Source organism: Nothobranchius furzeri, chromosome 14, assembly GCF_043380555.1.
Source record: "Nothobranchius furzeri strain GRZ-AD chromosome 14, NfurGRZ-RIMD1, whole genome shotgun sequence".
NCBI lineage: Eukaryota > Metazoa > Chordata > Actinopteri > Cyprinodontiformes > Nothobranchiidae > Nothobranchius > Nothobranchius furzeri.
In genome coordinates, this window is record NC_091754.1 from 17,531,392 (window position 1) to 17,545,752 (window position 14,361).

The window sequence follows — 14,361 nt, forward strand, 5'->3', positions numbered from 1 at the left end:
GAGATTTTCCGTCGTTTTTACCAACGAGACGACGGTCCTTCAAAATAAGAGTGAACTTGTTGGCGCCTGCCGCTTCACCTGAGTCGACCCTTCAGACGGGCGTTGTTTGCTGTGACCGCTGTCTCAACCAGCTCCAGTATCGCCGAAGGTCAGAGACCTGGCAATTCCTGATCTACACGGGAGACTCCATCTAAGGTACGGCAAAATGGCGGCTCATGTCATCAGCTTCCGAAGCCTCGTGGTAGCCTAGTCAAAACAACCAGATTCGCTACTCAGCCTAGAGATTCTGAACAAAACACACACACACACACCAAACCGAACCATCTACATCCATATGCATCCATCATTGAGATAGTCCTGGTAGATTGTAAGAATTTATAATTATAGAAATTAAAGTTTCTTAAACGATCCCAACTTTCTCTCTTTCTTGTCTCTCAGTCAATACAAAGTGTTGAAGTAAACTCCCTGATGATAAAAACGACCACTTCTGATTGATTATGTAGATTGTATAAATATACAATCAGGTAATTAAATTATTTAATTGCAGTATATAAATATACAAACTTCAAATCACAACAGTTGTCAATGGCAGTGAATGAATTAAAATGTTATTTCAAATTTAATTTAAAAATGTATATTGTTTTGGTTAATTCACCTGTTGCTGCGTTCACAAAAAAAAAACTATGGAGATAAAAACTTTTTTAAATGGTGAGCAGCAGAAATACATGTATTTATTTTTTCATTCTGATTATTTCTTTACTCAATAATTATATTATTTTTATTTTGTTTTAAAATTATGTCTTAAATAAACAAGATCAATATATGGTTTGATTGAACATTAATATGATTTATTAACACTGACTTTTCCGGGGGGGGGGGGGGGGGGGGGGCAGCAGCAATTTTGTAGGGGTGGCCATGGCCACCCCTTGGGGGCACCCTTGTCATTCATACACTGATAGTTATAAGCTATAATGTAGCCACACCTGCCCTGGGGCACAGTAACAAGCAAGGCTGTCGTCGGTCTTTCTAAGCACCACCAGCAGGTAAGAAGAGTGGAGTGTCTTGCCCAAGGACATGATTGACACGGACAGAGCCTGGGTTTCCAACTGGCAGCCCACCTGTGATTAGGGCGAACTTCTAACTCCTGAGCCACAATCACCTCAAGTAGTAAATGTTACTAAGTTTTTTAAATAGTTGATTTTATTAATACTATCAATTTTACAACCTGCTTCATCACTAAATACTTTGTTCCTGGTACCAACATGTGGAGACAGGCCACTCGTAAAAGCACACCTGATCACATTTCAGCCCATCAGCTGTGTTTTTAAAATATCTATTTTAGCTGCATCTTTAAAAATGCCAGAAATACCTCGAGTGTCATTTAAAACTAAACAGTGACGCGTTTCAGACACCATCACTTTCAGGTGTTCAGATGCTAGAAACAAAAGCCTTTTCAGGGTAAAAGTATTTCTTTATTCATTACGAAATCATGTTATGAAAATAAAGACAACTAGCTGAATCTCAAACTAAAGCATCTTTCTGTACATTACCACAAAACCTTTGCTCTGGAAGACGCAGCCACCAAACTAACACCGTCTTCGTCCCGTTCCAGGAAGTGTGCGGTGGCCGCAACAAAAACATGTCTGACACATTTCACACGTCTTGCATGACAAATCGCGTCATTTTTCATGTGAAGGGAGAATTTCACATATGTACCAGAATTTGTCTTTTATTTGGAGACTCCTATTTACTCCTCATCAAAAATAATTTACATAAAATCTGTACATACTTACAAGGCTGGATGGAGCCCGTCTCTGAAGGGATGTGAACACAATAAAAGAAGCAATGTACAGAATCGTCACAAAGTCAGTGTCGAGCTGAAATGAGGATATTAAGCAGTCGCTTCTGATGTGTTTATGGCACTGGTAACGATGCTACAACCTTATGGAGCAATACCCACGGCAAATTCTTTCATCTTCCTCTATACAACACACATTCAATAATAAAAATAATGCATGGAGTGACTTTTAGTAATGGCTGATGTCTGAATCAAGTATATTTCTTTTCCAACACCTATAAAGACTGGGATTTATGGAACCTACCATCCATCTCCACCCTACCAACATTCTCACATGTTCAACAGCCAATAAACCTGAGCTGGAACAGAAACAGGCACCTTAAAAACACTCAAGGCCTCGTTTATATCATTTAGCTTCCTGCTAACAGAAATCACCAATCAGCCACCCCTCGACTCTGACTGGTCGGCACTTTTTTTTCCACAATCACCCAAAGCAACAAGTTCCACAATTAAAGTTTTCATGTTTAGATTAAAACGACGACTCTGTTAGACATGAGCATGTAGGAAAATATGAGATGGAGTCACCTTAACATCACTTGAACCCAAGTTACATGAATACAATACCAGCTGCAACCTGGAGTTGATGCTCGGCGTGAGTCACGCAGGTGTTCACAGTTTTCCATGGCTGGCAATGAGAAGTGTGTGCTTTCTGCATCTGCTTGACTCAGACTGCATAGCCACTCACATCAGATCAAGACAACAAACAAAAATAATACCAACCTGCCTTGTTACTTCATCACCTGCACAGGGTGAAGCTGCTTGTATGGTGTTTTTTTTTTTTTTCTCTATGAAAAGTAAAGGACCTCTAACAACACAGTAAGTTCTGTAAACATAAACATGTGTGTTAATCGCGGTTTGTGTACTGGCATCGTTTCTATCCTATGACACATTTGTTGTTTTTTGAGTTTGAGAAAATAAATTACATTAATGGGCACGCCGCAAACCACGAACGTCCTGCTGTGCTACGCTCAGGTTTTCTTGGTTTAAAAACAGGAACTATATCATACATCCAAAATCATCTGAAGAAAAACAAATGCCCTTTAAATTATTATTCGCTAAATAATCACAGAAAATCAGTGTCAGTCTTAATCTGCAGCAAGTTTTTCATCCAAAGGAAGCAACTCGTTTTCTTTCAGTCAAAGTCCCACAGACACTGAAGAGCTCAGAGCTGTTCTCTCCTGTATCGAGAAAAAAAAATGCATGTTGGGTTTGGACCGTCACATGTTGTACGCCACATATATGGGGTCCAACTGGTCGGCCAGGAATCCGTCTCTGAGGTGCATCCGCTGCTTCTCCCCTCTGGAGTTGATGGGGATCACACCGGGGTCCACCACCACCACCACTCCCACGATGAGGTAATGTTCCTCCAGGACAACGTTGGTCACCAGGGCAACGAGGTCCAGGGCCTCCTGCTCCGATCCCTCCAGCTCCACCACCACCACGAGGAGGTTGGTCCAAGTGAACACCGCACTGAAGCAACGAAAACTGATGTTACATTTAATTAAGTGATATAAACATGTATTAGTTGCAATAAACACACTCACCACTCAGCTATGCTCTTATGAGAACGGATCACAGAAGTCTCAATGTCGATGGGGTGATACCTCATCCCCCTCAGCTCAAGAGTCTCATCCAGAGAGCCCACCACATAGAGGGCATCATGGCGCTCTGACACAAAAACACAAAGACATCGATTTTAAAAATGGACATTTACAAACAAGTGCAAAGAGAATAAGGCCATGTTCACACGTATCTGGGTTTTTCTAAAACACAATATTCTCCCCATACGGCTTCGAGGAGATTCTGGTCCACCATCCAGCACCTCAGGGGGGGTGAAGCGGTGCGCTACCAACACTATCTATAGTTGGGACGGTGTGCTGCTGACCTCTACTCAGCACGTTGTGGATCGGTGGGCAGAATACTTCGAAGACCTCCTCAATCCCACCAACACGTCTTCCAGTGAGGAAGCAGAGTCTGTGGACTTTGAGTTGGGCTCTCAGATCTCTGGTGCTGAGGTCACTGAGGTGGTTAAAAAGCTCCTCCGTGGCAAGGCTCCAGGGGTGGAGGAGTTCCTTAAGGCTCTGGATGTTGTGGGGCTGTGTTGGCTAACGCGGCTCTGCAATGCCGCGTGGACATCAGGGGCAGTCCCACTGGACTGGCAAGCCAGGGTGGTGGTTCCCTTATTTAAAAAAGGGGGCCGCAGGGTGTGTTCCAACTACAGGGGGGTCACACTCCTGAGCCTTCCTGGTAAGGTCTGTTCAGGGGTTCTGGAGAGGAGGGTCCGTCAGATTGTTGAACCTCAGATTCAGGAGGAGCAATGTGGTTTTTGTTCTGGCCGCGGAACACTGGACCAGCTCTATACCCTTAGGGGGATCCTGGAGGGTGCGTGGGAATTTGCCCAACCAGTCTACATGTGTTTTGTGGATTTGGAGAAGGCGTTTGACTGAGTCCCTCGGGGGGCCCTGTAGAGGGTACTCCGGGAGTATGGGGTACCAGGCCCTCTGATACCGGTTTTTAGGTCCCTGTATGACCGGTGTCAGAGCTTGGTCCGCATTGCCGGCAATAAGTTGGGCTCGTTCCCAGTGAGAGTTGGACTTTGCCATGGCTGCCTTTTGTCACCGATTCTGTTCATAACCTTTATGGACAGGATTTCTAGGCGCAGCCAAGGTGTTGAGGGCATCCGTTTTGGTGGTCTGAGGATCAGGTCTCTGCTTTTTGCAGATGATGTGGTCCTGTTGGCTTCATCAGAACGTGATCTTCAGCTTTCGCTGGAGCAGTTCGCAGCCGAGTGTGAAGCAGCTGGGATGAGAATCAGCTCCTCTAAATCTGAGACCATGGTCTTGAATCAGAAAAGGGTAGAATGCCTTCTCCGGGTCAGGGATGAGGTCCTGCCCCAAGTGGAGGAGTTTAAGTATCTCGGGGTCTTGTTCACGAGTGAGGGAAAACTGGAGCGTGAGATCGATAGGCAGATTGGTGCTGCGTCTGCAGTGATGAGGGCGTTGTACCGGTCTGTCGTGGTGAAGAGAGAGCTGAGTCAGAAGGCGAAGCTCTCGATTTACCGGTCGATCTACGTTCCTACCCTCACCTATGGTCATGAGCTTTGGGTAGTGACCGAAAGAACGAGATTGCGGATACTAGCGGCCGAAATGAGTTTTCTCCAAAGAGTGCCTGGGCTCTCTCTTAGCGATAGGGTGAGAAGCTCGGTCATCCGGGAGGGGCTCAGAGTAGATTCGCTGCTCCTCCACATCGAGAGGTGCCAGTTGAGGCGGCTCGGGCATCTGGTCAGGATGCCTCCTGGACGCCTCCCTGGTGAGGTTTTCTGGGCACGTCCAACCGGGAGGAGACTTAAAGGTAGACCCAGGGCACGTTGGAGGGACTATGCCTCTCACCTGGCCAGGGAACGCTTTGGGATATCCCCGTAAGAGGTGACCCAAGTGGCTGGGGAGAGGGAAGTCTGGGCCTCTCGACTTAGACTACTGCCTCCGCGACCCGACTCCAAATACGCAGATGAAAATGGATGGATGGAATATTCTCCCCCACCTATCGCCTACCTCTGCAAATGTTCTGTCACCTAGCAACTGCGACAACCCTGAATCCTACAGAGAATGGAGCTCAAAGGTTGGCCAAACTTTTAATTAATTGTTTTAATTCTGGAGGAGTTACAGCAGCTGTACTTAAAATGAGAGCTCCGTTAAAATGACTTTAAATTATTGTTTACAATTCCTTTAAAATGTTTTATATAAATGACTGAAGGCCTAAATCTAACCATCTCAAGCTTAAACTATTTAACAAATCCTTCAAATCGGGAGGAAAGAGGGCTGGCTTGAATGAGCCTTCGAAGTTGGACGGCCTTCGTTGCGGCGCTATGACGTAATCAGACTTTAAACCGGCTGACGAAGGATACTGCCACTGAATTTGGACACACAGGTCACATGCGATGTTGGAGCACTTTTGTCATAGCGGAACCTGGTTATTTACATCCACAAGCAAATGCTGACAATTTGCAAATTTCCACTTCGTTCATAGTTTTTGGTACAGTTTCCCTTCAATTTTGTGTGGATTTCAGGCCGAACCGTAGTAATATACCCAGCTACTTGTGTACAGGGTCTGAAAAAGATGGGTGGTTAAACTAATCAGAAGAGTACTCATCACTCTCACCTCCGCTGGCATCAGTCAGCTCAGTGCGCCGGAGGAAGCCCAGGTAGCCCGTTCTTGCCCAGACTGTCTGGGTGTCCCCGAAGCTGAGCTTGGTGTTAAAGTGGTCAGCGTGCAGCGCCTCCTCGCCGTAAACCGTGTAGTAGCCTGTCGCGTTGTGAGGGCTGCTCACCCAGACCTTTAAACGACAGATCCTCTCACTATCTTCTACTCAAAACATATAATCAAGGTGTATTCTCATTTGTGCGTCAGTCATTATACCCAGCTCTACAAACACCAGCTGTTTCTAGAAATACGAGTCTCTAGTTCAGGTGTAGGAAATAAAAATGGCCTCTCTTTCTATTAATCCTTATTACTGCTGTCACTTAAATTTGTAAAACACACATTTAATTCCCACAAAGTGGATTATAAACTTTGTTGCCCAGATAAATTGGCTTTTTCCTCAACAGAAACCATTTTTGATCTTTTACACTAATTATAGATAAGCACTCTAATTACAACCCAAATAAGCATATTTTAAGCTTGATGAGTGTCACAGTTTTCACGTTTTATACAAAATAAACAAAGAGCCACATTTATTCTAAAGTGGTTCTACTTCATAATAAAAGGGGGGATTTATGTAAAACTCACATTTTGCATCCTTTTATGCTGCCATGTGGGTCTCTGCTGTCTCTATAAACACTTCAAACATGGAAAACTTCATCTGGTTTTTTTTGCCAGTGTTTGGTTTTAGTATCTAAAACGAGCCATTTGAAAAAGTCCCCGTGTGTGATGACACAAATAGGGAAAGTAGAATAGAACCGCCTCTCAAGTGCAAAAGAGACCTGCTGGAGGAGCAGCGGCTCCACTCCGACCTGCTGCCAGATATTGGGAGTTTCTTAGCTTATAGCAGCCAATCAGAAGAGGAATGGGCGTGGCCAGCTCTAGCTTGTTTTCTTAAAGTGACAGAGCGCTGAAATTACTCATTCTGGAAGGTACAGAAAATGTCATAAATAAAACTGCAGAGACTGTGTTATGTAAGAGGGATTTTGTGCAAAAAAACTTCATAAACATATTTTGTATCGACCATACAAGTATTATAAGCTGAGAAAAAAAAGTCACATGATCCCTTAGAACAGGGCTATTCAATTCCGGGCCTCGAGGGCCAGTATCCAGCACGTTTTGGTTTTAACCCTCCTTCAGCACACCTGATTTCAATCAGCAGGTGATTAACAGGCTTCTGCAGAGCCTGACGAGCACGGGTGACTCAACCACTACAACATGCTGGATACCGGCCCTCCAGGCCTGGAATTGAATAGCCCCGCCTTAGAATAATTTAGTTGACTTTTTCTAGAAAACCTTCAGATTGCGCAGCTGCTTCAAACAAAGTCTGAACGAGTTTAGTGTAACAATAAGAAATGTACACTGATGGTAAATAAATAAATTCATAATCTGTTCTAAAAACCTACCTCTCCTAGATGGGAGTCTCCCAGTGGCCCTTTGGTCTCGGTATTGGCAATGATGACTTTCACTCCAGGAAGGATCTACAGGACATGGTCCAGTTTAGCCAAAAATAAATAAATAATTAAATTTAAAAATAATAATAATTATCACAATTAAAAGACTACGCTTTGTTCAGCACAAATATTTTTCACCTTCCCAGACTCCATCAGTGGCAGGCTGTGAGGTGACCCCCTCTCAACAAGACGAACCCTGAGGACAGGAAAACAAAGGAAGGAGTAGAACCCAGAGCTCAACTCTTGAGCTGATGGCGTTACAACGGCGCCCCCTACCTGTCATGTCGTAGAGCTCTCATGTCCACATAAACAGTTGTGGGATCTGGTCCAGAAGTTCCCTGAAAGGAAACAAGCATAAATGGACATAAAGTCACCGCATCAGTCCTGGCGTAACCTCTGAATGCTGCCTGGGCGGGGAGGAGGTGGACGCTGGTTATGAAATAGCTGCTGAAAAAGCAGGAGGCAGCCAGAAGCCAACCAGCCAGGCTACATTAGTTAGAGCTGAACCATGTAAAGACCTCCATCTTCTCCTCAGATGCTGCCAAGTTTGAGACTGCTGGTAAATCTACAACAGCAGCTCCTGCAATCCCACAGGAAAATAGAAATCAGCCGTCGTTTATTTTACTCTTGCATTTATCAGAAATCGAAGAAACCATTAGTTTCGATTCATTTCATTTCGGTTCATTTGTTTCGTCCACTGTGGAGCTGAATTCTAATTGTACCATTTCTAAAGATATTGAGACCATGGCTGGATTTGTCCTTATTACTGCGGCAGGAATTGTCACAAAAAATCCTGGTTTCCATCCCTCCTTTGACAGGAAATGGGCGGAGCACAAGCTAGCAGAGGCAAAAAAAGGCTGGTTTAACTGGATGAGTCATCTTGATGCTGAATCATCAAGCCAAGCAGCAATTTCAGAAGTGTTTTTTTTATATATATAAATTAAACAAATTCAGTGATCATTATAGTTTGAAATGACAATAACTGATTTTCTTGAAAATTTTGTACAATAGTTTTGCTTCAAAACAGGTTTTGATCCCTAGTAAAACTAATAAAAGCAACAATTTTGGTGCAAAGTCCAGGTGGAATTTGCTATTGTGCAGCACGCCGAATAAATTCTCAGGGAAAAAGTAGCTGAAATAAAAGCAAAGCTGGCTCGTCTGAGAAAAACAGAAAAAAATGATTCTAAATGTAAACAAAGCAAAGCAGATTTAAATATCATGCAAGACAAATAAAAAAGGCCCACATGAAGGCAGAAACATGAACACAACCAGACTCAGCAGCAAAGCAAGCAGCCACTCTTATCCCACAGTACCTGCTCACCAAGTTTCCCTAATCTGTTGGGCTGACAGGACAGGACAGATAAAAGTATATATGTATGTAGTCATTTACATGGGGCACACACACAACAAATTCCCAAAGAACACATTTATCTGGGGTTTTGGGGGCTTAGATGAATTGAGAAGTGGATTAATAATCTACTAAGTAAAGAAAAACACTGATCTCTATGTATCACCGTTGCTTACTTGCAGACAGATTGCTACATTCACCCTGCAGCCGAAGGTGGTGCTGACGGCTCGCGGTGAAAGGCCCAGGTCTTTGAAGATCTTTGAGAAGGACTGAGTGAGGGCTATGCGAGGCCTTTCCTCTGCTACCACCATGCACGTACGCACGCACGACAGGTTCACATTACGCAACTGTGCAAAAGAAAATGGAAGGCAAGATGCATCAGGAAAAGGTTTAAATCAAATGAACCTGCAGGACTTTTATTAGAGGATTGTAGGGATGTCTGGTATTACCGACTGATTTCAGCATTAAAGTGACAGTGTGTATTTTCCCTGGCGACAGGGGGCAGTACATACCTAAATCAGTGCAGGCAAGCGTTATTTTTGTGTTCAAGTAAGACCTTAACAACAGATGGCCATTAGGGTCAAAAATCCTTGGGAGTACAACCTCCAGGCAAAATAACAAGAACATCAGATTTCCTTTGATCACTGGCAATGAGTGAAGAGGTAAACGTGTAAAAGAACAATATTTATTAATGCTTAAAGTTTTGTAACCATTTGTTACAAAACAGTAAATGCATTCTGTCCTCACGGGCTTCCGTAGAAGGAAACATGGTATCCAATATGGCGTCATCCGGACATTTAGACCCGCTCCCATGTATTTTAGACCCGATTGTTATGGTTATATGTTGTGAAACTGCCAATATTTTTCAACAACTGGGAATCTTTTAATTCATTTACAACAACATTTCAATTGATATTTCCAGAAATTCATGGTAAAAACTACACATTGTCACTTTAAAACTTAATATTGGAAATTGTCAGGTTTGGTTTTTAACTCATTCACTGCCATTGACGACTAAAGTTGTCATTTTAGATCCAACCGTTCACTGCCAATGACGACTAAAGTCGTCATTTGCATTTTTTTACTGTTTGAGCATCGGAACGAGCCCCCGCGCTGAGAGAACAAACATCTCAGCCCTGAAGCCGATCTTCATCCGCATACGTCACACATCACATGATCAGGAAGCAACACATCCATGTGTTTGGAGATCGTTTTGGGCCGTTCCTGTAAAAAAAGTGAGGCGCGAACCGGAAAAGCGTCTGCCGATCACAATTCGACAACGGATTATGAAAGAACGGATAACGCTCAAAACACGCGGCTTCTTCCTGATGTAAGAGGTGAGTCTCCTCTTTGTTTTGGTTGTTTTGGCATCGACATCAATGCCAATGCGCGCAATGTTCTGTGACTCTTAAAAAAACAGTAAAAACGGTGAGAAACGCTGGCAGCGAAGGCCGTTAGCGATCAGGAAACGGCTGGCAGTGAATGAGTTAATCTTTTATTGACACAACTTTTACAAACCAACAAATATCTCACATAAACTGTTCAGCTACTTCCTATCTCACTCAAAATGTCAAAAAAAAAAAAAAACTCAAGGTTTATTTTTTGAGATATTTTTGTTTGTTTAATACAAATGGCCTAATTTAAACTATAATTATTTTTTGTTTTTAATGCTGCCTTCACATGATGTATTTCCTGTTTTGCTTTATTAATATTCTTTCAAGATTCTTCCGGATGTTTTTTGCTGTGCATCTCCTCTTGCAATTTTTTTTTTATCAATTTCCATAAATGGGGAATCAAAGCATTCAGCTCATTCAGGACATGCCAGTATGACTTTTGGTATCAAAAGTTTTTAAGATATTCAACTTTAAAGATGACATTTTTTACCAAATAGAGTCTAATGCATGGTTGTCATAGTAACCAAGTGGGTGGATCCTGACTTAGATACTGTAGTTATGGCAACCAAGAAATCAGCATTCAAACAGCATTTCTGAAAGAAATGTTTTCTTTTTATGAGGTGGGGACCACACTGGTATCAAACGTTAAGAGTTAGAGTATATCGGTAAAAAAAGTCTATATCAAAAATCCAGAGTATAACTTGTTTTCCTCTATTTACAGTTAGAAAGCAAATGAAGCATTTCATACACTGGTAACATTAATGTTTGAGCAGCAAAACTGAGGAGAAAAATGCTGCAATTTGAAATTCCCCCCACAGAGTCGAGTGACTGACCCGCAGAGCTTCCGTCTGTGACCCGAGGCCCTTGGTGCACATCTCCATGACTGAATACGAGCAGAAGGTGACTCGTGCTTTATACTGGCTGACAGCTGTGAGCCACACAGACACGTTGCTCTCCAACTCCAGAGGAGGAACGAGGATCGACTGGTGGCCTGAATACACACTAAAACGCACCCAAAGAGCACAGACAGGCTGAAAGGTGGTGGACTAGGGGTAAAATAAATACTAAATATCTCTGTGTTATTTAATAGATTTACCTGCAAAGGCACCAGAGAGCCAAGCCCAGGCCACAGTAGGGGTCCAAACAGATGGCAATCTGCCGGGAAGGATAGAGCTCACACTGCAGCTTAATGGAGCGACACAAGGCACCGGTGGCAGCATGAGACATCTAGAACAGGTGGGACATAAAGAGACAAAACTAAAATATGAGCAGGAACACCAAATTTAATATGAGATCTATGCCGATCCCATGATTTCACATCCTTCAACATACTTTGACCCCTGCTAGGATACCAGTAGTGGACACACTAAAGTCCAAATAAGCCAACATCTCAGGGGTTGGAGGCTTATAAAAGTGGGAGTTCTTCTTCCTGGGGAGGTCATCTGCAGGGTAAAGACAGGAAGGTAAGAAGAGGATGTGTGTGTGTGTGCGTGCGTGCGTGCGTGTGTGTGTGTGTGTGTTCACCTGTGTCCAGGACTGCGGGCCAGCTCTTGATGTCCACAGCTGCAGTAGCCTCTTTGGATTTCAGCAGCTTCATTATTGCTTGGGTTGTCAGGATACACACAGACTTACTGACCTGCAAAACGAACACAGACACACACCACCACTGTAATGACACAGATCTATAAAAACTCTACCGGTGCAATCTGATAACTTTGATTTACCTCAACAATCATTTTGACGGTGGGCAGGGTGGTGGCCAGGTTTTGTGGGTGTGGCGGTCTGACGGTCACAGGGACACACCCAGCGTACAGGCATCCATAGAAAGTTGCAATCAGGTCGATTCCTGCACATAGAAAGCATTGATTTATTGATAATTACTGATGACAAAGTGAGGCATTACCATGGAGGACACTACCTGGTGGGTAGACGAGTGCTACGTGGTCTCCAGTGTTTAATCGTCCCATCAGTGATGCCGCCACTCGCTCTGCTCGCTTGTGCAGCTGCAAACAGGTAGCTGTGCTGGCGACTGTACCCTGAACAAAAAACACAAACAACTTTAGCCTAAATATCCATCTTTGGTTGCTCCGCCGCCTTAAAATTATAAATAAAAAATATTGCAACAGCTTTAATGAATTATATTTGAAAGCAGCACACTAATACACAACAAAAATGTATGCAATGCATTTATTTAGAAAATATTTCAGAAATATTAAAGCTGAAATAACTGACATGATATTTTAAAGGTTGTTTTTATTATTCTTGTAAAGTCAACAAAAGCAGACAAAACCATCACTAAACTAAATTTACAAACTTTAGCTGCAAGTTTCCTGTAGCTCTTTCTCTGATGTAAGGTTGGGAGATGGGACGAACAAATCGACCATCGGCGATGAGCTGAACCGTTACGGTTGTTTTTTTTTACAGGAGGCGATTTGTTCATTTATTTATTGGTTTGTTGCTGACGAATATTTTACACGCTACGCACAGAGAACATTGGTAACAATCAAGAAAAGATCTCTATCTGTCACGATTTGGGGATGTTTGGACCCAAAATGCAGTACCCAGGATGACACGAGGCAGGAGATGAAGTAAAGTAAATAATCCTTAATTTGCAGGATGAAAAACAAAAGTAAATCCCAAAGGCAGCGAGCCAAAAATCCAAAAGTCCTGACCACAGGACAAACGAAAACTCTCCTAGAGCACCAAAAACCTGGAGACCAAAGGCTCACACGGAGCACGAGTAACAACACTGACAAATACAAACAACGGACCGACACCAAACAGGGCTTAAATACACAGGGAGAACAATTAAGGAAACAGGAAACAGGAGTGTGGAGTGAGGACTGGAGGGAGGGCAGGTGACACCAATTATCTGAATGGGGGAAACAGAACCAATGGAGGGCAGATGACCTCAAACCCAAAGCTAAACCTAAAACTGAGGGAAGGACTCACACAAACACATACACCTGACTTTAAAGCTTACAACATAAGACACCAAACTGAAATGCAGACAAAGGACACATGAGAATCTAGAGAGGGATGGAGGACACCAGGAGGCACATGAAGAAAGGGGCAGACGCAGATCATGACACTATCAGCACATCTGAGCCTTTTCTCACCACCTGCCTCTGGCTGCTGACAGTGCACGCGCAAGCGACATGCTGAGGAGGGGTTTGGAGAGCGTCTGTGATGCACTCGACATCGTGCACTACAGCGCGGCGTTGAGCGGAAAGTGGAAACCCTTCTATCTTTCAGTCTGGACGACTTCTGGTTATTTCATTTGGAGAAATGTTTCTCGATTTAAAACTTTGTCAGAAGTAGCGCTCGTCGTTATTCAGCACCTGCTTTAAGTGTATCAGCAGAGCACACCGATGTTCCATCCAGAGCATTATTTAAACAGCCATGAGTCTGTCTGAGGCAAAAGTCTAGAAGCCCATAACCTCATCAGCAAGCTCCCTGGAGACATTTGATTACACACAAGCTGCGTGTGATCAGTTCAGGTTTACGCGGCGCAGGAGGAATGTGCGTTCGAGCCGCTGCAGGTGAAATGTTCCCAATTTAAGTGAAATCGATTAATTGCATTGTTCATGTTACTGGGGCATTCTGATCAGCTTGGTTGGACTAAATATAAATTTAAATGAATGGAAATTTAACAAATGATTATTCATTATTTTAAAAATGAAAGTGGCGGGGATAAATGGATCATGTGACCTCTGGCAGCGAGCAAATGCTGCCTCCTCAGAGTGCGTCCAAACGCGGCAGCGACTCCTTCCATCCCCTACTTATAAAAGAAACAACCCCAGAAGTTTTTGTTCAGAAAGAAACATTTTGCTTAAATAAAATACCACAACAGTGGGCACCACAGGGAAATGAAGGCGAGGCTTCATTTTAACATCAAAACTGTGTTTAATACGAGCCGTTTATACGTCATTCTACCAAAACTACGAATACAAAATTAAACAAAAAGAAAAATATTAATTTCTCTTCCAGCAAACATATGTGCTGCGCTTGTATAAAAAAAATCTACGTTTTGGGCTTCTTCTGTGTTCGCAAATCAGTCCGAGTGTCGAATAAATCGTCCATCGTCTGTTTTTGGACTGACGATTGGCG

The 14,361-nt window shown here is 43.2% G+C and overlaps 1 protein-coding gene across 11 annotated transcripts in view; it reads right to left on the reverse strand.

Moving 5' to 3' along the window:
* Nucleotides 1-1,450: 1,450 nt before the first annotated feature.
* The window catches only part of dip2a (disco-interacting protein 2 homolog A), a 95,227-nt gene continuing 82,316 nt past the window's right edge, over nt 1,451-14,361 (reverse strand). For 7 of the 11 annotated variants that reach the window (XM_015966686.3, XM_054747021.2, XM_054747017.2 and 4 more), the window contains 14 exons: nt 12,170-12,287; nt 11,976-12,097; nt 11,776-11,887; nt 11,584-11,693; nt 11,348-11,478; nt 11,085-11,253; nt 9,034-9,204; nt 8,823-8,852; nt 7,786-7,847; nt 7,648-7,705; nt 7,462-7,536; nt 6,017-6,191; nt 3,403-3,526; nt 1,451-3,328 (listed from right to left, as the gene is read on the reverse strand). In XM_015966686.3, coding sequence (XP_015822172.2) covers nt 3,076-3,328; nt 3,403-3,526; nt 6,017-6,191; nt 7,462-7,536; nt 7,648-7,705; nt 7,786-7,847; nt 8,823-8,852; nt 9,034-9,204; nt 11,085-11,253; nt 11,348-11,478; nt 11,584-11,693; nt 11,776-11,887; nt 11,976-12,097; nt 12,170-12,287 — 1,710 coding nt within the window. In that variant the 3' untranslated portion in view covers nt 1,451-3,075. The remainder of the gene's footprint in view (nt 3,329-3,402; nt 3,527-6,016; nt 6,192-7,461; nt 7,537-7,647; nt 7,706-7,785; nt 7,848-8,822; nt 8,853-9,033; nt 9,205-11,084; nt 11,254-11,347; nt 11,479-11,583; nt 11,694-11,775; nt 11,888-11,975; nt 12,098-12,169; nt 12,288-14,361) is intronic. The other 4 variants (XM_054747019.2, XM_054747018.2, XM_054747016.2 and 1 more) reach the window with 1 other exon arrangement.